Source organism: Leptidea sinapis, chromosome 24 (genome assembly GCF_905404315.1).
Source record: "Leptidea sinapis chromosome 24, ilLepSina1.1, whole genome shotgun sequence".
Lineage (NCBI taxonomy): Eukaryota > Metazoa > Arthropoda > Insecta > Lepidoptera > Pieridae > Leptidea > Leptidea sinapis.
Window position 1 is genome coordinate 5,263,669 of NC_066288.1, and position 26,730 is coordinate 5,290,398.

Genomic DNA, 26,730 nt, shown 5'->3' on the forward strand with positions numbered 1-26,730 from the left:
TTAACTTTAGGAATAATTAACAGATACATAAATATATTAAATTATACTACATATATACAATGCAATACAATTAAATGAAGCCGTGTTGCTACCAACTAAGCACTCACGTATTACTGAAGAGCTAGGAGCATTGTTGGATTTTTTTCTCGGAAACGCTGACGATATAACTACATCTTTGAGCAAAGTTGGCATTTTCTCTACCTAAAATAAAAAATGCCTTTATTAATATTTTATCTAATATTTATACATTATCAGGCTCTTGATTTTCTCTTTTGTTCTTATTGATTAAAGAGTAAAATGCTCCTGGGATTCCGCCATTTTATTTTACAGATTATTATCTTCATTTTATATTCTACTAGCAGTTGGCTGCGACTGCGTCCGCGCATAATTTCTAATTTCCTATGAGATTATGTTACTGCTGGAAGGGCAATCAAACTTATCGACAAATGTCCTACCGCTAGTAAAAACCGCACGTTTCATAGTTCGTACCTGAAGAGGTCGCAATTAATTTTGTTTTTGAATTAAGAATCAGCTGACACTTCTATAATCACTTTTCTATACAAACTTTCCCCCCTTATTTTACCACCCTTAAAAGGGGATTTCCCAAATGACTTATAGAGATTTTTATTAATAACTTATAACCTAACGACATTTAGGTATTTTCACGTCTCTAACTTTAAAAACATAGGACTTTCATACAACCTTTGACTTGCCCCCTATAAAGAAGCTACATTTCAAATTTCAAGTTTTTTACCACCCTTAAAAGGGATTTCCCAAAACGACTCATATAGATTTTTATTATTGAAAGCTAGCAACCTATACGTCGATTTTCACGTCTCTAACTTCAAAAACATAGGACTTTGGGGTGGGGGATTTTCGTAGCATCCTATTTTCTTGCACTTGCCCCCTATAAAGAACCTACATTTCAATTTCAAGTTGAAATAACTATAGTTACAACTTTTCTATACAAACTTTACCCCCCTATTTTATCACCCTTGAAAGGGGATTTCTCAAAACGACTTATACAGATTTTTATTATTTAAAGTTAGTAACCTAAACTTCAAAAACATAGGGCTTTCATACACAACCTTATACCCCCCTTTCACTCCCTTAGGGGAGGAGTTTCTCAAATCCGTTTCTTAGCTGACACCTATGTTCTAGAAAGAACCTGCCTTCCAAATTCCAAGTTTGTAGTTTTTGTAGTTTCTGAGATTTCGTGATGACTCAAATACCGGTAGAAATCTCTTTTATAAATGTATAGATTTATAATTGAATACTACTATTGGCACATTTTGAAATTTTCACTCATTAAATAAAATAATTGATAATAAGAAATTGAAGGTTAAATTATTATTAGCACATATAAATATGATATTGTTATTGAATACTAGCGGACCTGGCAAACGTTGTTTTGTCATATAAATTATATATATATGTAAACCTTTCTTGAGCTTCAACGAATCTATTACAAAAGATTTCATTGAGATCGGTCGAATAGTTTAGGAGTTATTAGGGAACATAAATTATCTAGTATATATATAGATTAACAAATATATATTTTGTGATCCATCTGTCGTCAATAAATTTCAATGTTTATGAATGTGATTATATTTCATTGTGTATATTTCATTAAAAAAGATCGGAAAAAAGAAAGTAGGGAGAGTTTCTTGCACGGCTTCTTCTCTCTCAGAGCGCCATTTGTTTCCGAAACGGTAGTAGTGTAGAAATGACATCAAAAAGAATTCTAAAAGTATCAATTTAGAGAAAATAATTGCCTTTTTTGCCTTTAAATGATAATCGCGTTTAATTTCTTTTGTTATATATTGACAGAAGTGAAAGAACGTCATCAAGGCGACGTTATTAATACGATATACTCAATCTCATTCAGTACCTACAAAATAAATTGATCAGTGCACTTCAACAAGTTTTCTCTTTATGTTGCACCATCACAAAAATCGTGACCAATCGTCATTGTAACAGCTTTTCTACAAGTTGCATTTATTCCGTTTAGAGCACTATTATTAAAGCACCGCGTCCTCTTGGACTATTATATTCGCCACTCATATTTTACAGCTCGCCATCAAGTCGTGAACCATTTATGAACCTTTGAAAGATCAATTGGAAATAGGGTGTCTTTTACGTTTACGCATTAGTAAGCCACACTCGCTGAAGAGCTGCAAAATAAAAGGAAGTCTTTAATCTTTTGTGTTTTTTCACAGGACACTTTACGCACCATCGGAAGGCAGATATGACTTGATGGTATCTAATGTGAGCTACGAACGGGACAATGGCAGGTTCGAGTGCCGGATCAAAGCGGGAGGCTCGGGAAGGACGCTGCACTCCCAGGGTCACAACCTGGTGGTCCTCACACAGCCCCAGCCGCCACTGTTGAGCCCTGGAACCAAGGCGCAAGCTCAGGAAGGAAGGGAGCTCAACTTGACGTGTTCTTCTGTTGGTGGCTCACCTAGTCCAGATATAAAGTAAGTTATTATTATACACATATGTATATGTTTTATTTTAAATATGACCTAAATCGTTCGTTACATCTGGCTGGCCTCAAAGTGACGGACGTGCAATTGCACATAAAATATTAGCTTCAACCAAGAATCCTGAGCGCTCTACATTGTAATGGGCAGGGCGCTTAGCTTGCCTATTAAAGGTGAATTAACTTAACTTCTGCCTGCAACTTCGTTCGCAATAAATTCATACTATGGTCCGTCAGGGCTTTTAATCAGTTTGATCGTAATAATCTCCAATGAAACATCGCTGTAACCCAGCAACTCGGCTTCTATACGATGTCTTTATTCAAGGAGGTGTCTCAAAACGTATCCATGATCTAGTATAGTATTGTCGTGCTATTCATTACTGTACGTAAACGACATACCAAAACAAGACAATGTCAGACAAGTGCCCAACTATTTTGAGAACCTTCGTTTATCATGCTCATATTAGCGGTTACGACCTTCACTTTGTACGCTTTATTGCTCCACTACTAATAGTCATAGCGTGATGTTGTTAGATAGCAATAATTTATAAGGTATTGGATTATAAAAACCTGAAATTATTTTCCAGAAACATACTGTATCAGTGTATCAAAATGACACCAGCTCTAAATGTGGTTAATATTTATCCCCATCTCTTATACTATATCCGTATAAAATTTTATCAAAACCTGGATTCTAATAGTAAAGTTTGTAGATAATTACTTCTTAAAAATGAGATTGTATAATTATTGTGCTTTGTAACAGATGGTACCGTGACACATCGACATATCCACTGGAAGCGACCGTGGTCCAGGGTAGGACGCGGCAGGAGCCGACCGTGGCCATCCTAACACTGGCTCCAAGTCGGGAAGATGATGGGGCTACGTTCCGCTGTATGGTGTGGAACCGGGCCATGCCTGACGGACAAAGAATGGATGCAACCGTCGAACTCAATGTTAATTGTGAGTATCTCTTATATCTATAAACTTACATAGATCATTCTGAACATAGAAATATAAATGATAAGAAAATAAAATTTGAAAAACAAAATTTTATGAACGATGCGGGATTCGAACCCACGACCTCCGGCGTTCCGTGCCGGTGCTCTAACCAACTGAGCTAACCGTTCGAGTACCGCCTCGTTATAAAATTCTGTTTGCTTTGTTCAACTCTCAGGTTGAGGTCTCAACAAAACTTGTTTTTCAAATTTTATTTGTGTATTAATCCTAGAAGTGAGGGTTATCACTTTGAAAACATAACATATTATATAAATGATAAGGTCCTAGAAGTGACAGCCGCGTTAAGCATCTCGCCTCACAGGTGACTTATAGACCACCACCGAATAAGTAGTGATTAAGAATTCATTGGAACGGCGGATGTGAAATAATAATAATAGTGTATTTCGGTAAACCTTAAGCAAAACTAATATTTAAACTAAAAAAATGTTTTTTTAATAATAAAAAATATGGATATCATTCTCACACAAATACAAGCCAATACAAATAATTCTGTATACAACGTTGATATACAAGTCTTTCAATATCCGCAACGTTGCAAGCTTACCTAGGCGACAGTCGTGCCACAAGTGATGAGCACTTATAATATTTCTGTTACCTATTTATTTCGATATATGAATATATATTCTTTCATTCTTAGCATATCATTTTTATGAGCCCGCTAAGCGTATTTCCAAAAACAGACCGCTGGTTTAATCCTCATTACCTGATTGTTTGTAATATTAGGTCACTCTTACCTGACAGCCATATCAGTGGGAGGCTTCTTTGCACAGGATGCCGGCTAGATTATGGGTACCACAACCGCACCTTTTTCTACCGTGAAACAGTTGGTTTGAAAGGCGCCGTAGTGATATTACTAGGCAAATGAGACTTAACATCTTATATAGGGGACGGCGCTATTGTAGTGTCGCTAAGAATCTTTGGATTCTTCAAAAATCCTCAGCGGCACTGCATTGTAATGGGCAGGGCGTAACAATTATCATGAGCTGAGAGTCCTGCTCATCTCGTCCCTAATTATCATTAAAAAAATAGGTCAAATACAATTCATTCTTGCGATATATGCGCCCCCAACATTTAAATGCCGGGAGATACAGTGCATCTACCGAGTGTTTGAAAAGCATTTGTAACTACTATCAAGGGAGCCTGCTCATATATATTTAAACTGCATCTTTTGTCAGTGCCTTCGGGTTTTAGTTCGTTCAAAACTGCTTAATATGTAGGCAGAGAACTATATCAAAATCCTTCTCTCTCACTAATGTATATGTTTTCTGTTTGATTATTAAACATTTAGACAGACAGCCGATAGTTTTTTTTATGGAAAAGGAGGACAAATGAACGTACGGGTCACCTGGTGTCAAGTGATTACCGCAGCACCAGAGGAATCATAGGAGCGTTGCCGTCCTTTAAGTGCTATACCTGTAGCAAACCAACTCAATAAGTCGTAATGTTAATATCAGTTAAAATAGGAAAAAAGAGGGCTATTAAAGCAATTTATAATATTAAAGCAATTTATAATATGCGGAGGTTTTACTCCGGGTAAAATTCAAGTTGATAAACATCCTAACCCTTCCCTCACAATACATAGATAAGACAACCTTAATATATATAAATCCAGTGTCCTGATGTTTGTTTCTAGTGAACTTCTAAACTAATGAACGGATTTAAGGAGGATTCATGGAGTGCAGTTTAGTCCAACTTGTGAGATAGGATAGTTTTTATTTCGATTTGGGAACCATGTTCATTTTTATTTCAAACTAGCTGACCCGACGAACGTTGTTCTGTATATAATAAATAAAATAATGTTTTTATATGAATTTGTCAATAATATATCATAATATCAAAAATTACTTCGTAAAATATGCACCCTGCTGTCGTAATGAAATTGTTTCACAGCAGAACTGTCAAACCGTGCGTACAATAAATTCTCTCATAGAAATTATGTATAGACACATCAAAGGAAAAACAAATTTGTTGTTTTTATTTAATTTAGCAGCATTTTCCTATTTATTCACCTTTTAAACCTTCCCTGGACTTCCACAAATAATTCAAGACCAAAATTAGCCAAATCTGTTTCTCCGTTCTCGAGTTTTAGCGAGACTAACGAACAGCAAGTAATTTATATATATATATATATATATATAGATATTAATTGTTTTTTATGGACATATTTTCTGAGAGAATTTATTGACGCACGGTTTGACAGTTCTGTTGTGAAACAATTTCATTATAACCACAGGGAGCATATTTTACGAAATAATTATTGATGTTATGAAATATTATTGGCAACTTCATAAAAAACAGAATTTTATTTATAATCTACAGAACAACGTCTGTCGAGTCAGCTAGTAGCTAATAAAATACTCGCATAATGCCTTTATTTACTTACGATATGTGTGAAATGATGCGTCTACTGTACTCAATAACTCTTGTGTTTTTACTTATTTATATAAATTTGTTTACTTATTCGTGTAAGGCATTTAGCATTTGACGTTTAAGTATTTTTGTTGCACCACTTTTGCATAAATTGGAATTGAAGTGATTTGTAAATTTAATTGAAAATAAAAACTTGGAATACCTAATCTGTTTCTAAGAGAGCCTTAGAGTTTCTTGCTCGTTTTTCTCTAAGGAAATCTGTCTTCCAATGAGCTGTTTGAAAAAATTAGATAATTCGAGTGTAATGTAATTTACCTATGAAATAAAATATTTTTGATTAGATTTCATTTGATTTAAGAAATTGTCAAATATTTACATGTTACGGGTTGCTAGAAGGTAAAGTCAACTTTGGTTTTAAACAAATTGTATTACCCAAACGCTTTGGGTAAGGTCCGAAGATAAACGGCCGTTTTCAATAACGTATCTCTAGTTACGGATATATTGCTGTCACCGTTTAATGACAAGATCTTATCTGTTCATAGTTATGTCCAATATAGTTATAGTCCAATGCTTTATGTCGATAGGTTATTGAAATGTAAGTAAGCGTAAAAGGTTAGATTTGACTACCTCTAGTAAGTTAAAGTAAGGATAGATAGGTTAATGAAAACGGCCGTAAATCAACTTTATATTACCCGTAACATTATGCATGAAGCAAAGAATTTTAAATTTACGCGAGAAACTTCGATTATGTAATGCTGGAGCCTTATGGAGATATTATGATTTTATAAACGCGTTATGAGGTTCTATTCGTTCACATGATTTGATTTTCGTTAAAACGGAAACTAATAGATAGAACCTTCAAAGTTTTCATTCATTCATTCATGTTCAGATTTATTGAGTTTCATTTAACAAGCATTTTATGGCTTGGATTCTATTGAAACTGTTCAGATAATTGAAATCGTATATTATGCAATTTTGTGGTTGGTACGACACCTTAATTGAGAGCTTAAAGCGTTGGATTTATATGTGGATTCCTTTATGTTAATTGACGCAGTCCCGTTAAGTACAAACCTTAAGTGAGTTTAAATTTATAATCTGACTAACATTGAAAATCAAAAATCAAATACAAAAGCTGACTGACTTCAACCATTCAATTTTTGCTATCGAAGACATGAAATAGGTTTATAGAAGTGTCCTAATTTTTATAAGGCACACTTTATCGGATAGATAATTGTGACTCATTTGCCCAGTAATTTCAGTAGCTATGGCGCCTTTCAGACCGAAACACAGTAATGCTTACGTATAGACGCTGTTGTGGTACCCATAATTCGGCAAAGGTGTGTCCGACTGGTAGAACACGGAATTTTATATGATTGTACTATGAATGGTTGAATCTAGTTTCGCATTTACTTCAGACCGAAACACAGTAATGCTTACACATAACTGCTTCACGGCAGAAATAGGTGCGTTTGTGGTACCCATACTCTAGCCAGCATCCTGTGCAAAGGAGCCTCCCACTGGCACAAGATGCGATGTATGCGACAACAAGACTTAAAATAAGTATATAAACATCTATCATGACCATTTATTTTGTATTCGAAACTGTCACGCATCGATCTAAAAATAGAATACACGAAAGCGGTCTGAAAATGTAGAGATTTAACTAATCTGCCGAGTGAATCTACATCTAAACAAAATAATGCTTGATTATTCAGTCGACGTTCGTTCGTCTGTGAGTTTGTTAGGAAGACTGATTAATAGCAGCAGAAGGTTTTATTTCACAATATTCTTGCAATCCAAATGCGAAACGTCTATTAGTTTAGTCAAACTGTTAGTGTGGTGAATTAATCCGATTCTTGACACATACTTATTTTACTAAACGTGAAAGCCGTAAGGCTCATGCAGAAACTTCAGCCGAAAGACGTCCACTGCTGGCCATAAGATCTCCCAAAAGATGTCCTGCGCTGCCCTCGTCCAACCTATCGCGGCAATTTTGACCAGATCATCGGTTATGGGGGGGTTACCAACACTGCGTCTTCTAGTACGCGGTCACCATTCGAAGACTTTACCGCCCGTACGGACATATAAAATGTCTCGTAAGATGACATTTCAAAGGATTTCCTGTACATACTGGCCACGAATCGGTGACTAAGAGGTAAATGAGTCAAAAAATAGCCAAAAAATTTCTGGGTCATCGGAAGGTAGCTGTTTTCTGTCTAGACATTCTCAAGGAAATGGGCCAAAAGTGATATTATGATCTAAAGTACCAAATAATACTCAAGGAGGTGTCGACTGCGCATAGCGCATAGTTGATCATTATCAAGTATGCGCTATGGACTTGTGAGAAGGACTAAAAGACGGGCATAGGTTATATTTTATCATCTTCTTCTAAGTCTCAAAGCGAACAGTGACATTCTGTCAGTTATATAAAAAAACAAGAGCTATTAGAAGTTGTTTAATGTTTTCAATTATTTTAAGTGAAAGTTCTGTTTTATATTTTTGCTAGCTGACCCGACAGACGTTATTCTGTAGATAATAAAAAAAATACTGTTTTATAGGAATTTGCCAATAATATTTCATAACATCAAGAATTATTTCGTAAAAAATGCTCCCTGTTGTTATAATGAAATTGTTTCACAGCGGAACTGTCAAGCCGTGCGTCACTGAATTATCTCATAGAAAATATGTCCATACAAAACAAATATTTAAAATAAAAATAATTATGGGTCCCAAATCTAAATAAAAAGTATCCTATCTCTCAAGTTGAACTAAACTGCACTCCATGAGGTAATCCTCATTTAAATCCGTTCATTAGTTTAGGAGTCCATCGCGGACAAACAACGTGTCACGTAATTTATATATATTAAGATTATGATTTCTATAAGCCATTTAATTATTTTTGATATAACATATTTTATTGTATTAGATCCTTCTTTTCCATTTTCATTCGTAGCTTTGGGGTCAGATGTGACCCCATGCGACTACATGTGTGATTTTCTTAATGCGCCTAATTAAGGGTTCATAGATTTCGACGGGATAAACAACCGTGTTCGTCCATAAACGTGTTGTTTGCACGGCCATAATTTGTGATAAAAGCAAGTAGTGTTCGAATAAATTCTTATACAGTGACGTTATTAATTACCATCAAGAGAATCCATTGATGACCTTTAAGGAGGCCTCCAGACTTATGCGGAAGCGATAATCGCACATCATTAGGTGAGCCATTTGCCACTTTGCCCCCCTCTAATATTAAAAAAAAACTGTTACCATTGAAATGTGTTTGTTATAAAGAGTACCTGTTGGTGAATTATTAATCACAACAAAACCATGCTTATTACTATAAGTACACTATAGTAAGTTGCATACATATAAGTAAAAACTAAAATTACAAGGAAGTGTACCAAGAATACTGGCAGGATTATTTCCGAGTTGGATAGCTAGGCTGATCCGTTGACTGAAATTGCTGCCAGCGCTTTTCTCTCCAGTTGCCCTATTGAGAGGCGTAGATATTACTTTGTACAATCTCCGCGCCTCAAGGCCCCACGGGCAAAGTGTCTCGACACTAAACGGTGACAAAGATATATAACTCGCTTGGACCGACATATTTGTCTTTTATTTAATTTATGAAAATAAGAGACGAGACGAGCAGGACGTTCAGCTGATGGTAATTGATACGCCCTGCCCATTACAATGCAGTGCCGCTCAAAATTATGGAAAAACACAAAAATTCTGACCGGCACCACAACTGCGCTCGTCGCCTTGAGACATAAGATGTCAAGTCTCGTTTGCCCAGTAATTTCACTAGCTACATCGCCCTTCAGACCGATACACAATAATGTTAACACATTACTTCTTCACGGCTGAAATAGGCACCGTTTTGCAAAGGAGCCTCCCACTGTGATGATTGCCTTACCTCCTCGCAGCAAACCAATAATTAATTGTTCACAATGTAATATTTTTTTACGGATAGGAGGACAAACGAGCGTACAAGTCGGGTCACCTGGTGTTAAGGGATCACCGCCGCCGACATTCTAAAAATCTGTCCACTTCTCGCAGATAATGTAAAACCCAATCAGTATACCAATGTAACTGACTGTAATGTAACATCCATCATCAAGGGAATCCGTCCATTGTTTACTGTTTTTTTATGTTCCAATTTTTTGCTGTAAAATTCTCCACTTCACCGTTCCGGATAAATGGTGAACGAAAAGATTAACTGGAAATTGAACCGAACTCGGATTACCAGCGCTACTATTAAATTGTCCGTAATATTTTGCGTTAAAAGCCCTATGTTTGATCCTTCTGGTGTTAACGAGCTACAAAAAGCTGTACGTTCAGGTATCCAAAATGATGCTAACATGGAATAGTGTTACTGCAAGGTTAGCGCATTCATTCAAGATTACCTCTACTTCTAATATATAAAATTCTCGTGTCACGGTGTGCGGGACCGAACTCCTCCGAAACGGCTTGACCGATTCTCATGAAATTTTGAGTGCATATTGGGTAGGTCTGAGAATCGGACAACATCTATTTTGAATGTTAAAGGTAGTCCAGACGAATTTTTTTTTTAATTTTTTTTACATTTTTTCTTAAATTTGTTTGATTATGAGTCATCATTAAAAAATACATACAACTTAAAATTTTCACCCATCTATGATCAACAGTTACTTTTGTATCGCGATTTTAATATCGGCAATACAACGTTTGGTAGGTCAGCTAGTAATATTATAAATTTGAATGTAAGTTTCTTTGTTACGCATTCACGCCTTTTTTTTATTAAATAAGGGACGAGCGGGACGTTCAGCAGATGGAAATTCATACGCCTTGCCCATAACAATGCAGTGCCGCTCAGGATTCTTGAAGAACCCAAAAATTTTGAGCGGCACTACAATTGCGCTTGTCATTTGACCAGTAATTTCACTAGCTACAGACACTACGACGCTACGACACCCTTTAGACCGACTGAAAAGGGGGGATAAAAAATCCATAGTTGGTAGCTTATAAAAATGTATTAACCACAGCAGTTTGGAGTTGAAATAAAAAATGCTCATAGTAACTATTGCACGCGCACCAAGTTGCGGTTTAAAGCTAGTAATAATATTTTCAAGTTCTGTACTTATCATTATTTACTACCTATGTGTCGTCATTGAGTTTGAGGGGGAAGACGCAGTGTTGGTAGGTGCCCCACAAGATGGACCGCTGATCTGGGCAAGATCGCCGGAATAGGTTGTGAGGGCAGCGCAGGACCGATCATCGTAGAGATCATGTTATCATTTAAAGTATTTGATGTGGAAAAGTTCTAACCAAAATATAGCACATCTTTTGTCCAGCAGTTTTACTCTTGGACTAAAGATGAATTATTTTCAACTATATTTTTTTTATTCAAGAGGATTATAAGGCCTGCCTCCTTCGTGTCTAAACATAAGCTACCCTTCTACCGCGCTGCGTCTTAGAACAGCAGTTGTTGATAATACAGGGTGGACCAAAAGTCCGTTCATAATTGGAATGATGATTTAAAAAAAACTAATTACAGCAGATCAAAATTGTTTATTGTTTTCGATAGTAAACAAAAGGGGAATTTATTTTTTAAAAATCATATCATCCATATGCAATCCTTCATTATTCTGGCATTGCTGCAATCTAGAGCGGAAATTTTCGAAAACAGCTTTACATGTTTCTGTTGAGATGTTTTGGATTTCTGTGTGAATACGATCCTTTAATTCGTCAAGAGTTACTGGGTTGGTTGGCTGGAATGCAGGGGTTTTTGATCACCATGACATACTGTCACTCCAATAACGACAATTTTGTCTATTAACATGCCCATTTAGGTGGAAGTGTGCCTTGTTGAGAAAAAAATGTTTGTAAAACTGGTGAATCGCTCTACCATTTCGTTCGCAAACTGCAACCTAGTGGCATGGTCCTGAGGCCTTAATTCCTGCACCATTTGGATTTTATAGGAATGTAGACTTAAATCTTTCTTGAGAATGCGGTTTAATACATCATTATCTTGGCACGTTAAGGACAGCAGACCGCTTTCGAGTTGATAGTCCAGGTTGGTCACGAACAGACGATTTTACTCGCTCCACGTTTTCGGGGTCCCTCGACGTTCTAGGCCGGCCAGATCGAGGTAAATCTATTGTTGAACCCGTGTTCTCAAACTTGAGCACCCATTTTTTAATTAACACACCTGATGGAGCTTGATTTTTGTGTCATATCTTGTAATTATTGCAAAACTTTCGTTGAGCTAAGGTCGCAGAATCGTTGTTTCGATAGTAATCGCGTACACAAAATGAACGTTGACTACCGCTAAACGACGTCATGGTACTAAATTCCTATTGGCCGTTCTTGGAATGCGTAACCTCTCCACCCCCCTCCGCCGCCGCTGCTAGACGCGGCAACTGATTCAAATGTAAACGGACTTTTGGTCCACCCTGTATATATAACTGTATAGTGAATTTCTATATTTTTGCCTCTGAGAGACACTCAGAGGCAAAAATATAAATGAATTTGTAGCTAAAGCTCAACCATTCCCTGAACTAGTTTAACTTCATCAGATATTGAAAAGCTAAAAATATATCTCGGAGATTTATTTGGATTGAAAATCGGGCGTCACGGTGTTGGTATCCTCCATGTTGTTTTAAGTCGATCAGTGCTGACAACCGGCGCGGGCGCTAGCTTGAAGACGAATGCGACTTCTCAATGAGTGCTCTACTGATAGACAATAATAACTAACTTTAATCACGTCACCGACAGTGACGTACACAGTGACAACTTCAAACACACTTTGAAAGATGACATTCGCCATAAGTTCAGCCCAATACACAGAGTAGAATATAATCATACAAGCCATATTACTTTTATATTCTAATTCTCCGACATATATATATAATATTTAAGTTTTTATGACTCGATAATAAATCGAAAATATTATAGATAGATTCAAGATGTATGCGAAAAATAAAACGAAATTAACTGTGGTTAATATAAAAAACTTTTTCAACAGAAATTAACAGCGAAATATTTTAAGTGTTGGCCGATATACGGATGCGTAAAATGTAAAATTTCTGGTGAATTATTGAATCATATACTTTGCGGTTCTCAATGCAGAAGCAAGCCGAATTCTTGTTATTTGTATTAAACCGCCAATCCATACCTCGGATTGTTTGCTCGCTGTTTTGTTGAATGAAAGCGCTTTCAGCGATCTTTTAGCGGTTTCTTTGTATTTATCACGTATTGTCGAACTGGAAATGCTACTCAAAATACCTAATAAAACCTTGACGTTGACGATCTGTATAGCCGAGTGGTTAGCCATCCTACCTACTAAGCTAGAGGTCCCGGGTTCGAATCCCGGTAAATTGGTTACAGTTTTCTATCATACCATATTTTATCAAATTGAACCTGGATATAATTTTATAACGAATAACAAAATCAATTAAATTATAGTAAAAAATATTAAGCTTCATGTTAGTTGAATAATTGGTTGCGTTATATCGAAATCAATAATAACTATAGGTTAAAAGTGTAAATGAATTACCGCCGCGAATGTGAATTTTTACCGCATTGGACTGCTGTAATTTTAAATTATACTTCGCACTTCTTCGCTTCCAACTAATTCAATTAACGAATGATTAATGTCACCCATTTTTATATCCCTAAAAGCGAACACTTATTTAATAATAATAATATTGACACACTTTTACACAAATTATCTTGCCCCAAGTTATGCATATAATATATGTCTGTCTATGCCTGTGTTATGGGTTACAAGACAATGATATATTTAATACAATATACTTACTTAAACATACATAAATTTATATAAACATACATAAATACATTTAAACATCCATGACTCGGCAACAAACATCCACATTCATCATATAAATGCTTGCACCTACCGGGATTCGAACCCGGGACCTCTAAGCTTAGTAGGTAGGATCGCTAACCACTCGGCTATACAGGTCGTCTATATAAGAATCATGTTAATACTAGGACGACGCTGTCTTACGGAAAGCTGCTGAAAAATAAAGGCAACGATTCACAAATACCTCCTTATAGCTACGAGGATGTCTTGAGACATAGCTTCCTTAATTGCTCCCATATGAAAGAAGCTTTACTAAAGGTTATATGCGGTCGCGAGTCGGGAGCTAACCGTACAAAACGTAGCATTTCATTCAAACTCAGCGAAACGCTAATATACAATTCAGGAGTTTCTACAACCTTTGACGACTCTTTGTAAAATACTTTTTAGCGTCAGCCAGTGTGGAGTTATATGACGATTGGGTTGGCAATACAATCAAAAACGTTAATCAATCTTCTTCTACTCTACGAGTAATGAAGATTAATAAAATGATATTGATTTGTGGAATTCACATTTTATGGTGGTTCCACATATAAAAAACCAATAGCTTCCCAAGGAATAGGTCTAATTAACATGGATGAACTCAACATCATAATAATAAAGAAGCTGTTATAATATACGTCCCTCACAACATGCCTCGTAAAACTAACTCGTGTATTTTTGATATACCATGCTATCGAACAAACTTAGGCTCATTTTCACCAGTACCACGACTGCTTAGGCAGTACAATGAAATAAATAAAGAAATAGTGAACATAGACATATTTTCCAATAGTCTACAAGAATTTAAACGTAATCTTCGGAAACTTAACATAAATTAAAAACACTCGGTATTTATAGAAATAAATAAATAAATATCTTTTTTCCTTTTGTATGTAATAATTAAACTTATGTAACTTAAAGTCTATAATCAACTTTAAATTGTTATTAAATTTTATTTTATATTATATTGGTAATTAGTTAATAGTTAGTAATAATAAGCATGTAATAATTAATAATAGTCACAGCAGCAACTGTGAATGTTGTGTACATCTATTATTGGTACTCGCATCAGTAATGTAATTTCCTAGATAGTCTTATATGTAATTGTTATATGTGTGTAATGTTGATGTACCTTTTAAAATAAATAAATCATAATGTCCATGTAGAATACTAGTCCCGTAACAGTTGGGAATTGTACTCTCGATATTGTCGAAGAGTACATCTATCTTGGACAAATAATCCAGTCGGGTTTGACCAATTTCGACAAAGGTCACTTTTCGAATCCAACTCGGATGGGCAGCGTTTGGGAAGCTCCGTAAAATCTTCTCGTCCCAAATACCACAGTGTCTGAAGACGAAGATTTTTAACCAGTGTGTGTTGACATACGGAACGCAGACATGATCGCTAACTATGGGCCTAACGAGGAAGCTCATTGTCGCTCAGAGGGCAATGAAGAGGGCTATGCTCGGAGTGGCCCTGCGAGATCGAATCAGAAATGAGGAGATCCGTAGCAGAACCAAAGTCACCGACACAGCGCAGATGGTTGCGAAGCTAAAGTGGCAGTGGGCAGAGCACATAGCTTGACGGACAGATGGCCATTGGGGTAGTACTGTCCTCGAATGGCAACCACGTACCGCAGGGCGTAGTGTTGGTAGCCCCCCCACAAGACGGACCGATGATTCGGTAAAGATCGCTGGAATAGGATGGATTAGGGCAGCGCAGGCGGGCAATTTATGGCAATCTTTGGGGGAAGAAGAAGATAAAAAAATACCTTATATCTTCACATTATAACTTTAATTATACGTCTCCTTTAATTTAAATTTGCGATTCCATGACAATAAAATGTAGAATCAAAATTTTGGCTTACTTACCACCAACTAGAGTCGGAAAACTGTGTTTTGGGCAAATATACTCGTAAAATCGTTATTTATACGGTTTTTCTGTGAGCATAGTTTGACAAATTATCATTGGACATGACTATATATCATCAAAAACCAATACGAATAATGATCGTATTACGACCATATGGCGACCACTTTAAATTTCAACCTACGAGTATACAAATTATATGATGTTATGTTTACATAAAGTACAGCCAAAGAATCTTATTTCCGTCGCGGTGCATGTTGTCAATCCCGCGGTACTCTCGCGACAAGTTCAAATATTGTAAGTCGAGATTGCGATTTCCAGAATACGTTAGAATTTTATGAATCTTAGTGGGCGGCCCCGTATATTCCTGGGTTGTGTTTGAAGGAGTTTTTTTTACTGTCAAACGATGTTTTGAACCATTTGACATGTCTGTCGATTACCGCTTGCCGAAATCGGTTCGGTGGATTAGGCGTGAAAGCTTAAAACTTACATTCACATTTATAAAATTCCAGCATAGCTGACCCAGCAAACGTGGTATTGCCATATAAAGTAATAAGTAAAATTCAATAATTAAAATTTTTGGGGTATAAAAATAGATGGCGACTGATTCTCAGAACTGCCAAATATATCGTACATAAAATTTATCGTACTACAATAATCATTACGTTCGTTTCTCAGACCTACCCGATATCGACACAAATATTCAAACAAATTTATTAAGCCGTTTCTGAGGAGTTTGGTAACAAACACCGGGACACGAGAATTTTATATATAAGACTAGTTGACCCGACAGACGTTGTTCTGTATATAATAAATAAAATACTGTTTTTTATGAATTTGTCAATAATATAACATAACATCAAGAATTATTTCGTAAAATATGCTCCCTGTTGTTGTAATGAAATTGTTTTACAGCAGAACTGTCAAAACCGTGCGTCAATAAATTCTCTCATAGAAAATATGTCCATACATAACAAATATCGGACGACGGGGGACACATCAAAGGAAAAACAAAATTGTTGTTTTTATTTAATTCTGAACAATTTCATATTTATTCACCTTTTAAACCTTCCCTGGACTTCCACAAATAATTCAAGACCAAAATTAGCCAAATCGATCCAGCCGTTCTCGAGTTTTAGCGAGACTAACGAACAGCAATTAATTTTTATATATATATAGATAGGGATAAGTACGAAAGCCTTCATGCGTTATGTAAAAGTAATCTTAAATCATCCTAATGTTTAAAAAATTACGGATTAGGTGTCGTAAGAGCAAAGCTTGAACACCACACACGGTTCCTAAACCACTGACATTAATTACTTTGAATTTGAAGTCTAGCTCCACTTTCATACGTCCCCGAGCTGTCTGTGTTTCAAAGCTTTTCCTGTCGTATTCTGTCATTTTGGTTTTGTTCTCCTTTACGTTTTAGCCAAATTAAAAGGCACACACACCGTAAATAAATAGAGGTTTTTCGCGAGCATTTCATTAGCGACTATAAAAAAAGTTTCACCAGTATCATCCTGCCACCACAAGTCACCACAGTCAGCCATCGCCTCCCTCGACAATATTTTAGGGAACGGAACGACCCGTTCCATGTCGCCGCCACAAGTAGTGATATTTAAGCCAGTATGACAAAGCCTATAACGAAAACTCAACTAAATAACAAAAAAGAATGGAAATGTGTAAAAATATGTGCCCAATCAAAGTTAACGAGTTAAAAATGAAACATAAACGTTTATCTGAATGATTTTATAAAATGCAGTAATAAATATGATTAGGATTAATATCATTGATTTAATAGCTTGACGTTCAATTAGAAATAAGGGATTGCTTGTAACTAATTCTAGTAGGTTTCATAAGATACATAATAGCTTTAAGGGTAAATGTATACAATTTTATAATAAAGTCCCAGCCACTGTTCAGGAATTATCTATAAATAGTTTAAATATTTATTATTTTATATATATATATATATTTATTTATTTTATATAAAAAAATGGCTCTGTAGTAAATCCTACTGCCCCACAGCTTAATATCTAAGTGTACGGACAAAATGGGACTACTATTTTATAACAATAAAATTACAACATTGTATATTTTATTAAAAAGAGCGCAAAAACGAATGCTCGGAGAGTTTCTTGCACCGTTTCTTCTCTCTCAGAGCACCATTTGTATCCGAAGCGGTGGTAGTGACATCAAAAAGAATTCATATGGAATCAATTTTGAGAAAATAAACACCTTTTTAGATCCACATAACAAACCGTACGTACCAAATATCAAAACGATAAAGTTACTTCGTACTCGTTAATCCTTAAAGATTTAAGATCGCGCAGGGGGAGTGCATAAGGGCCTCTTCTTCCACCCGTATTTATCCTCCCCTAGTGTATTTATAAGTAGTTAATAGCCTTTTATTAAAGCCACCCACTAAGAAGTTAACAAAGATTTCTCAACATTGAATCCGAGAATACGTTTAATATCCGCTCACAGGCAATAACATAGATTTATTTAATTAGCCCGCGCATATAAATATTTATCTATTGCATAATACCATCCTGTCAGTTTACTTCAAAATGGCAGCCAGATGCAAACAGTTTTAATTCTCTGACCTAATTGAAAAACACGTGCCTTCCTCGATGCATGTTCTAATTCGGAACCGGTAAACAGACCGCTCTGATCTGAGCAATACATCCGTTTGTAATAAAGTGCATTTGATCAAACATGCTTGTTATTTGTATCAAAAACAATGTTCATACCATCACTGGAATCCGGAAATATAATATTAAATCAACATGTAATTTGTTTTCTATCCGTACTTTGTTTCGCTGTTACAAATAAAAGAGGCTTACGCCGGTACAAATGTACACATCAATTTATACTAATCCATGTAACATGTTTTCTAAAATACTTTTTGGTTAGTTTTGAATTCTAATAAATAACAACATGTTGTTATCTTTTAGAGATTCAAATTCTTGATTTAGCTTCCACACGGATTTTATATTTCAGCGTATTAATGCTTCTGTTTTTGACTTTTGCTCTTTTAACGAGACTACACCTACCCAACCCATACTAAATTATTATGATTGAAAATATGGAAAAGCCCGCGAAGTCGTGTAGGCTATATGCAGGAAAAATACTATGATTCCATCTAGCATGATTATTTAGTAGTTTATTATATTCATGTACAATTTGAATTAATTTTATTCTATTTATTTACTATTAGATATAAAATAGCAAATTTTTAGGTGTGAATTTTTTAAAGCTTAAAGATTTTTTACTTTGTTATGATTTTATGTGTAGATTGAAAATATTTAAGACCATTTATTTATTTAGGTTTTTAAATTTTTTCAATATAATAAAATAATTATCCTGTGTAGTGCATAATAAGCGCGCTTTGCTCAAACAAGTAACAGTTGGAATTGAAAAAAAATATATTTATGTATGATAGATATATTCATTAAAGAAGCAGATTGTCTAGTAGCCCGCTATATTGCCTTAAATAATGTTTGTTTTTGGTTGGGGTTCAGAATAAACCAGAATGGTTATATTTCACATCATACATAAATACTATGAGCTAAGAAAATATTACTCTAAAGCAACTCTAAATATCAGCAACAACATATTAGGCATATAATTTCACATTTGTCGTTTAAAAACAATTATAACCATAAAATATTTTATGTCGAAAATAATTATTGATTTACATTGGCCAGACGAACATACCTACACTAACAAACTAATATATTATTTAAACTTACTAATAACATTCGGGATTAGGACTAAAAATATCATGACGACTGAGTTACATAATCATAATATTAAAATTATAACAAATGCTTACTTTTAATAAAAAAGTAAATGTATATTAATTTGTGCTAATTACACTATATACTAAAACTTACTGTACTTTTTGCAGACTTTCCGAGAATCGAGATCGGCCCAGAAAATCCTCTTCACGTTGAAATTGACGGCACAGCGACTATGGAATGTAAAGTCGACGCTAAGCCCAAAGTTAACAGCGTGCGCTGGACGAGAAATGGAAAATATATTTCGAATTCTTTCATCCACACGATCCAAGGAGTGACGACACAGGACGCAGGCAAATACACTTGCAGCGCAGACAATGGCCTCGACCATCCCGGAGAAAAGGATATATATCTTGACGTTCTCTTTCCACCCAGCGTGACAGTCGATTCTAAAACATACGAGGCAGAAGAGGGAGGCACGGTCGAAATTCGCTGCGAAGTTTCCGCAAACCCCGAGCCAATTTCTATCGAATGGACAAAGGAAGGGCGAAACGATTTCCGACAGAAAGGCAATACGTTAGTCTTAACTCGAGTCGACGCAGATATGGCGGGTACTTACGTGTGCAAAGCAGTCAACGTTATTACTTCCACGACTGGAAATAAGATGGAGCGAGCGAACAGTGCTTCGGTGGCTGTTCTAGTGAGGCATAAGCCAGGGCGTGCTTTTATCAGCCCTGACAGGCCAGTGGCTAACGAGGGAGCTGGTGTTACTCTAACATGTAGTGCCAAGCCACCTGGCTGGCCCGCGCCCCAATACAGATGGTTCAGAGATATTGATGTAGGAGACGCCAAGCCGAACGCATTAGCCACAGGAAATAAGTACACCATACCAAGCGCACATCTCGGTAGCGAGGGCGTTTATCACTGTCAGGCCACAAATGAACTCGGACATGGCGAGATTGCTTCCGTAAATCTCGAAGTGTATCAACCGCCGCGATTCCAATCTAAATTGCAGCCGCATATGATTAAGAACGCCGGTGAGAGGAACTTCTCTCTAACTTGCATTGCGTTGGGGAAACCACTTCCCCATGTAAAGTGGTACAAGGATAACTCTGAGATAAAGGCCGAAGCTAATTTGTACGAAGTTAAAACAGAGATGAACGAGAGTAGAAACGCCGCGTACAACATTCAGAGCATGCTGAGGTTCCGTGGGAGAGCGAGGCCGAATGGTGACGATCTGCTGCCTGAAGACAGAGGCGTCTACTCTTGCTCCTTTGAAAATGAGGTCAAGAAAGTGGAGTCAACTATGCAGTTACGAATTGAACGTAAGTAGACACATTTCTATTATTTTATAGATTTGCAGGACAAACAACATCACCAAAGATTTTCAAGACGATTGGTCCTGCGCTGCCCTCATCCAACGCATTCCGGCGATCTTGACCAGATCATCGGTCCATCTTGTTGGGGGGCCTACCAACACTGGCGTCTTCCCGTACGTGGTCGCCAGTCGAGGACTTTACTGTCCCAACGGTACACCTGTCCGTTGAACTGTGTGCCCTGCCCACTGCCACTTCAGTTTCACAATCAAAAGTCTTCAGACCAACAACAAGTCACCTATAAATGATTTTTGATGACAGCGAAGTAAGTCTAAAACACATTCAAGTAAACCCAACCCATTTATTGATGGTTACTATGTAAATGTAATACAAATACAGTTATGTTAAGTTTTGTTTCCACTAAGATTAAGATAAATTAAGTATACTAACAAATCTATACACATCACGAATGAAAAATTAGATTATGATGTTGTTTTTTGAAAAATAATTCATTTAATAAATTCTAGCTTAATTCGCCTAGTTCAATATGTTTTCATAAATTATGTATAAGACATGATATCGTTTCGGTGTATACAAAAGCTTGCAAAAAGGGAATCAAACATACATAAATATAATAATTTATATTCGAACACAAAAGCTTTCTAATTGTTTCTCGTTTCAAAAACAGACATTAACAGACAGACTCGATTTAGACCCAAATTGTATATGTAATCTGAAATTTCTTGAGATATTTTATAACACTAGAATTTAGAATATTGAGGAAGCTTTTGATTTTTTCAAATATATTATAAACTGCTTTATATAAAGTCAGGAAAGTTATCTTTCGCTATATTTAACTCCGAATTACTTCTCGTTGTACAAATTTAGCTTCAACGGGTCAACAATAAACCCAACGTAAATTGTAAATAGCATAGCACGTTAAGTTGTATCACCTATTTCTATATAAAAAGTAAACCTTTTTTGGAAAATACACTATTCCTAGCCCGGACTAATGATAATACCAGCAGAACCAGCTACAAAATATCATAATTAATGTTTTTTGATTTTGTTTTAAAAATCTTGTCCATTTTTTTTTATATTATCCAATCCTGAACCTGCATTTCAATGTAAATATTAATTTCAACACGGGATAAAATATTGGAAACTCTTATCTGTCACATTTGTACAAGTACCAAGCTGAAAGCTTCTAAGCTGAAAATACTAATGCCTAACATATTAATTGAAATGATAAAAGCACGAAACATATTAAAGACATATTAAAATCTCCTAGACTTTGTATAAAGTAAACCTTGTTATTAGAAAACGTTAATATGATCAATTGAACAACTTTTCATATCTTAATATTCAATGTCTGTATAAAGTTAGAGAAGATGTTCAATGCAGTACGAATGGGAAATAATATCTTTGTAGTTTAACATATTTCTAGTTCTCGTAACTAGTGTAACTTAACATATTTCCTCTTGTGTAAAAGCCCTGCGAAACTATATACAAATTATAATTTCAGACGAACCCATATCAATCCGACAGCAGAGCAAAGTGGCATTTGATTTAATGGAGAACGCCGAAATATCATGCCGAGTGCAAGCGTATCCGAAACCAGAGTTTCAGTGGTTCTACGGAACGAACAGCGCGCCATTGCAAATGTCATCTGACGGACATTACGAGATTACAACGACCACAGACAATAATGACTCATACTTAAGCATACTGCTCATACGCAACATAAAGTCCCAGGATTACGGCGAGTACTATTGTAAAGTTAAAAACTCGCTTGGTAGTATTCGGCCACAGATAATGCTACAGCCAAAAGGTGCTCCCGAATCCCCGCGTGGTCTGTCAAGTCAGAAAGTAGGTCCCACGTATGTGACGTTGAAATGGGAAGCAGGTTTTGATGGAGGTCTATCAAGTACTAAGTACTTTGTGCTGTACCGCCGACTCAAGAGTCCCCTGGGGGGCGAGCATTGTGTTTCCGAGAGGAGCGACGAGTTTGATTGGAAGGAGTACGACTGCCGCAGATCCAATCCTTGCAACCTGACACGTTTGGATCAACACAATACTTATAATTTCAAGGTAACACTACATTTAACTGAAATAATTTTAGATTTTGCTAAAACAGATGAATTATTAATTAATAAATTAGATTGACAATTAGTTGTGTCTATACTAACATATAATATTTATAGTATCCTAAAAAGCTAAATAAATTTGTTAGAACTAATAATATATATTTAGAATAAAATAATATAACTTCTCTCTCGACTTACAAAGATAATAATTGGAGGTATATCATTGCATGTTATGTTCTGACTAATCCTTGACTAGGGATGCTAATACGAAAATAATATTAGTATTTATTCAATTTACGTATAAATAGTTTTATTTTGTGTAGAAAAGTTAGCAATCCTAGCTTGGACACAGTTAATATGAGCTACGCGTTTCGTAGGCAAAGAAAATTTTAAAATTGAATATAATAGGTAAGGTCATATTTTCTATCATTGTACGTCGGTGACTTGACTCGATAACTTTCTTTAACTAAGATGATATAAAAGTTATATTATGATCATGATAATTACAAACTTAATAAACAATGTAGATTTCATAAAAAAAACGCCATGCTCTATAGAATATCATTTTTAGATCATGTTGTGGAAGTAGATTTGAAAACTACCAAATGTGTAGAAATACATTAAAATCAGTTACACGTACATATATATTTACAGATTGCAAAATGGCTTAATCCATTTTTGAATAAAAAATTCCCAATTATTTTATTTATAGAATATTTAGTCCTTGATATTTTATTTCAAAAGCTCTACGATCACAATAAGCTACACATTCGGTAGTTTTATGTACAATTTAGAGCTATGTACAGTACTTATATATTATGTAGTCGCTAATGTATTTAATTCTCTCATTGTTATTGCTACCGGCAGCATCTGACATTTGCGTTCAAGGTAACACAGCATCTATTTTGTAATGAATTTTCGCTTTCGCTTATTTCAAAATTGCTTTGACAAGTATCATCATTAAGGCAAGCGTACACTGACAAAATAGAGCAGTTCGGCAATTGCAGATAAAATATTTTCGAGATGTTTTTGCATTTGTATTTGGGTTCGTGTACCGTCAGCACATAAATAAACCAATACTATTATATTTCTTTTTTGCAGGTTTCGGTTCTTCACAATCATGTAACTGATAATTTGAAAAGATATTTAAAAAGTGAATATTAATCATAATTTTATATTCTAAATTACTTCAATAATAGACAAATGTCAGTAATTGAAGAAATTTAGATTTATCGGATGAATCGTTTGTGTTAACTGTAATTTGTTCTGATATTTTTTAAACCTACCGTCACTTAAAAACTTCTAATATTCTACAATAATAACACTGAATAATAATTAATATTATAAACCCTAAGTTTATACCATAAATAAAATCAATTAATTTAATAATTTAGGAATTTCAAATTTCGAATTCAGGTATTCACCATTTTTGAGAGTTGGACTTTTCAGAGTCAATATATTTTCTTCGTCAAAATATAACGAACCTCTTTTAACTGACTGTACAATTAAAGTTAAATTTCAAATTAATTAGAATTCTTGTAAATATAGAAAATATATTACTCCAAACACAGAATCACGAAAATAATTTAACTGTAAATGGCTTAAAAATATTTGGTTTTTCATTGGCATTCAAATTTATACACTGTTTGGGTTCTGGGTACCACAACTGCGCCTATTTCTGCCGTGAAGTAGTAATGTGTAAGCATTATTGTGTTTCCGTCTGAAGGGCGCCGTAGCTAGAGAAATTACTGGGAAAATGTGAATTAACATCTTATTCTCAAGGTGACGAGCGCAATTATTGTAGTGCAGCTCAGAATTTTTGGGTTTTTCAAGAATCCTTAGTGGCATTGCATTGTTATGGGCAGGGCGTATCAATTACCATCAGCTGAACGTCCTGCTCGTCTCGTCGCTTACTGTTATTAAGTAAACTCTTTAGTTCCAAAGTAATTTATTTGTATTATAAAACTATGACCGCGTAGTCGGCGTTCCTTCAGTGAACGACCGCCCTTACCCTCCCACTGACGTAGACCTTGCTTCAGGTTAAAGCCGTGAACACAAAAGGACAGAGTAACTACTCCAACGAGATTGGCGTGACCACCAAAGTGGACAAGATTGCACCTCCGGAGCAAGTGACGTTTGACCCCAGTACCAAGACTGTGGGCTTCAGTGTGGGGCCTACTTGCCTGCCCCTGGTGGGCGTTGCTGAAGGGTTAGCTGCTGTTGGTGGATGGCAGGTAAGGCGGAAGCTTTTTATATATATATATATATAAAAAGTGATAAACTTCACTTCTAGGATTAATACAATAATATAAAATCTTAAAACAAAATTTTATGAACGTTGCGGGACTCGAACCGTCCGTGCGAGTGCTCTTCCAACTGAGCTAACCGTTCGAGTGACGTATCATCATAAAATCTTGTATGCTTTGTTCAACTCTCAGGCTGTGGCTTCATCTACAGGATCTACTTTATAGTTGATAACCTGCTTAACTAACATAGATAACAAACAATACTCTAAAACATTAAAAACAAAGTAACTTATTCTTTTTTTCTTTTTCCTTGTGGATCTGTTTGCCGGGCAAAGGCCTCAAACCGTTTCCATTCGGGTCTTTCATGAGCCACTCTGTTCCACGTTACTCCTGCCACTTCCCTGATATCGTCATCTCATCTTTTCTGGGGTCTACCTCTTTTCCTTTTCACTGGGATACCATCTTGTCACTTTCTTACACCATTTGTCATGTCCTCTTACCATATTACAATAGCACTACAAAAGTTTGATATTTGGGTAGGATACCTCTATTTCGGTTTTCAAAAAAAAAAATATGTAGAATAGAATATACTACCGTATATACGACCTGACAGCCCGATAATACGTGATCAATTATATTTGTCAATGTGTGCTAAGTTAGCTTGTGATTCAATATTTAAAATAGCAAAGAGCTTATCTAAGCATGGCTGACCCTTTATTTTTTTTATGGAATAGGAGGACAAACGAGCGTACGAGTCTTTTTTTTTTCTTTCTTTAACAGGTTTTAAAACCATAGATACAAACATCGATTATCTTCTAATAAAAATTAATTTCATGACTTCGAGTTCAAACTTGCTTGTTAGCTTATAGCATAGTTTCTCAACCTTATTTTGTTCACCACCCACAATTGAGAATATTTTTTTTTTCTAGAGTATTTTCATGTATTTTTGTGCCTTTTTAGACTATATTTTTTAATCTACCCACGCCCCATCTGCGCATTCTCAATGCCCCCTAATTTTCTCTGGGTCTTCTACTCGTACTACTGGTAAGCAATCTGTAGGTTGCATATTCCAAAGCTCAACTACGACTAGTTAGTTATACAGTGCCTACCTTGAAAACCAATGTACGCCCCTGCTATTAGAGATGTTTTTTTCTCTTGCAGTCTGTGTTTGTCTATATTTGTAAGTCTGTGGTGTATACCTACCATAAGGTACGGCGACTGATAAGGTCCAGCTAAAAAGTGTTTTTCTTCTTCCATATAACATACTAGCTGACCCGACAGACGTTGTTCTGTCAATAAACGGTTCGAGAGATATGGTAAATGCGTGGGTGGGATCGTGATAAACTATATATGTAAACCTTCCTTGAACTTAAACGAATCTATTACAAATGATTTCATTGAGATCGGTCGAATAGTTAAGGAGTTATTAGGGAACATTTATTTATTTATTTATTGACACACCAACAGCATTACATACAAAACATTAAAAATAATTATGGTCTTGTTGGTTTATAATCTGGAATGAATGCCAGTTTCTGGTGCATACACCACTCTCATTGCAAGACATTAATTTAAATACAAAATACAGTTCGACCTACAAATTTAACAAGGATTTTAAGCAAATTACTAACAATAATAGATACAATATAACGAATAATAGTTTGTATGAATATTAACTAACATATTATTATTATTTACAAACAGAACATTCAAACATACATTCTCTTTTATATATATATATAATGTTTAAACAG

The 26,730-nt window shown here is 35.5% G+C and overlaps 1 protein-coding gene across 1 annotated transcript in view; it reads left to right on the plus strand.

The window, feature by feature from the left end:
- The window catches only part of LOC126971550 (hemicentin-2-like), a 106,561-nt gene that overhangs the window by 67,685 nt on the left and 12,146 nt on the right, over positions 1-26,730 (plus strand). Inside the window, exons 3-7 of the mRNA XM_050817846.1 lie at positions 2,220-2,480; positions 3,249-3,445; positions 19,498-20,652; positions 22,169-22,734; positions 24,770-24,964. Of these exons, the coding sequence (XP_050673803.1) occupies positions 2,220-2,480; positions 3,249-3,445; positions 19,498-20,652; positions 22,169-22,734; positions 24,770-24,964 (2,374 nt within the window). The remainder of the gene's footprint in view (positions 1-2,219; positions 2,481-3,248; positions 3,446-19,497; positions 20,653-22,168; positions 22,735-24,769; positions 24,965-26,730) is intronic.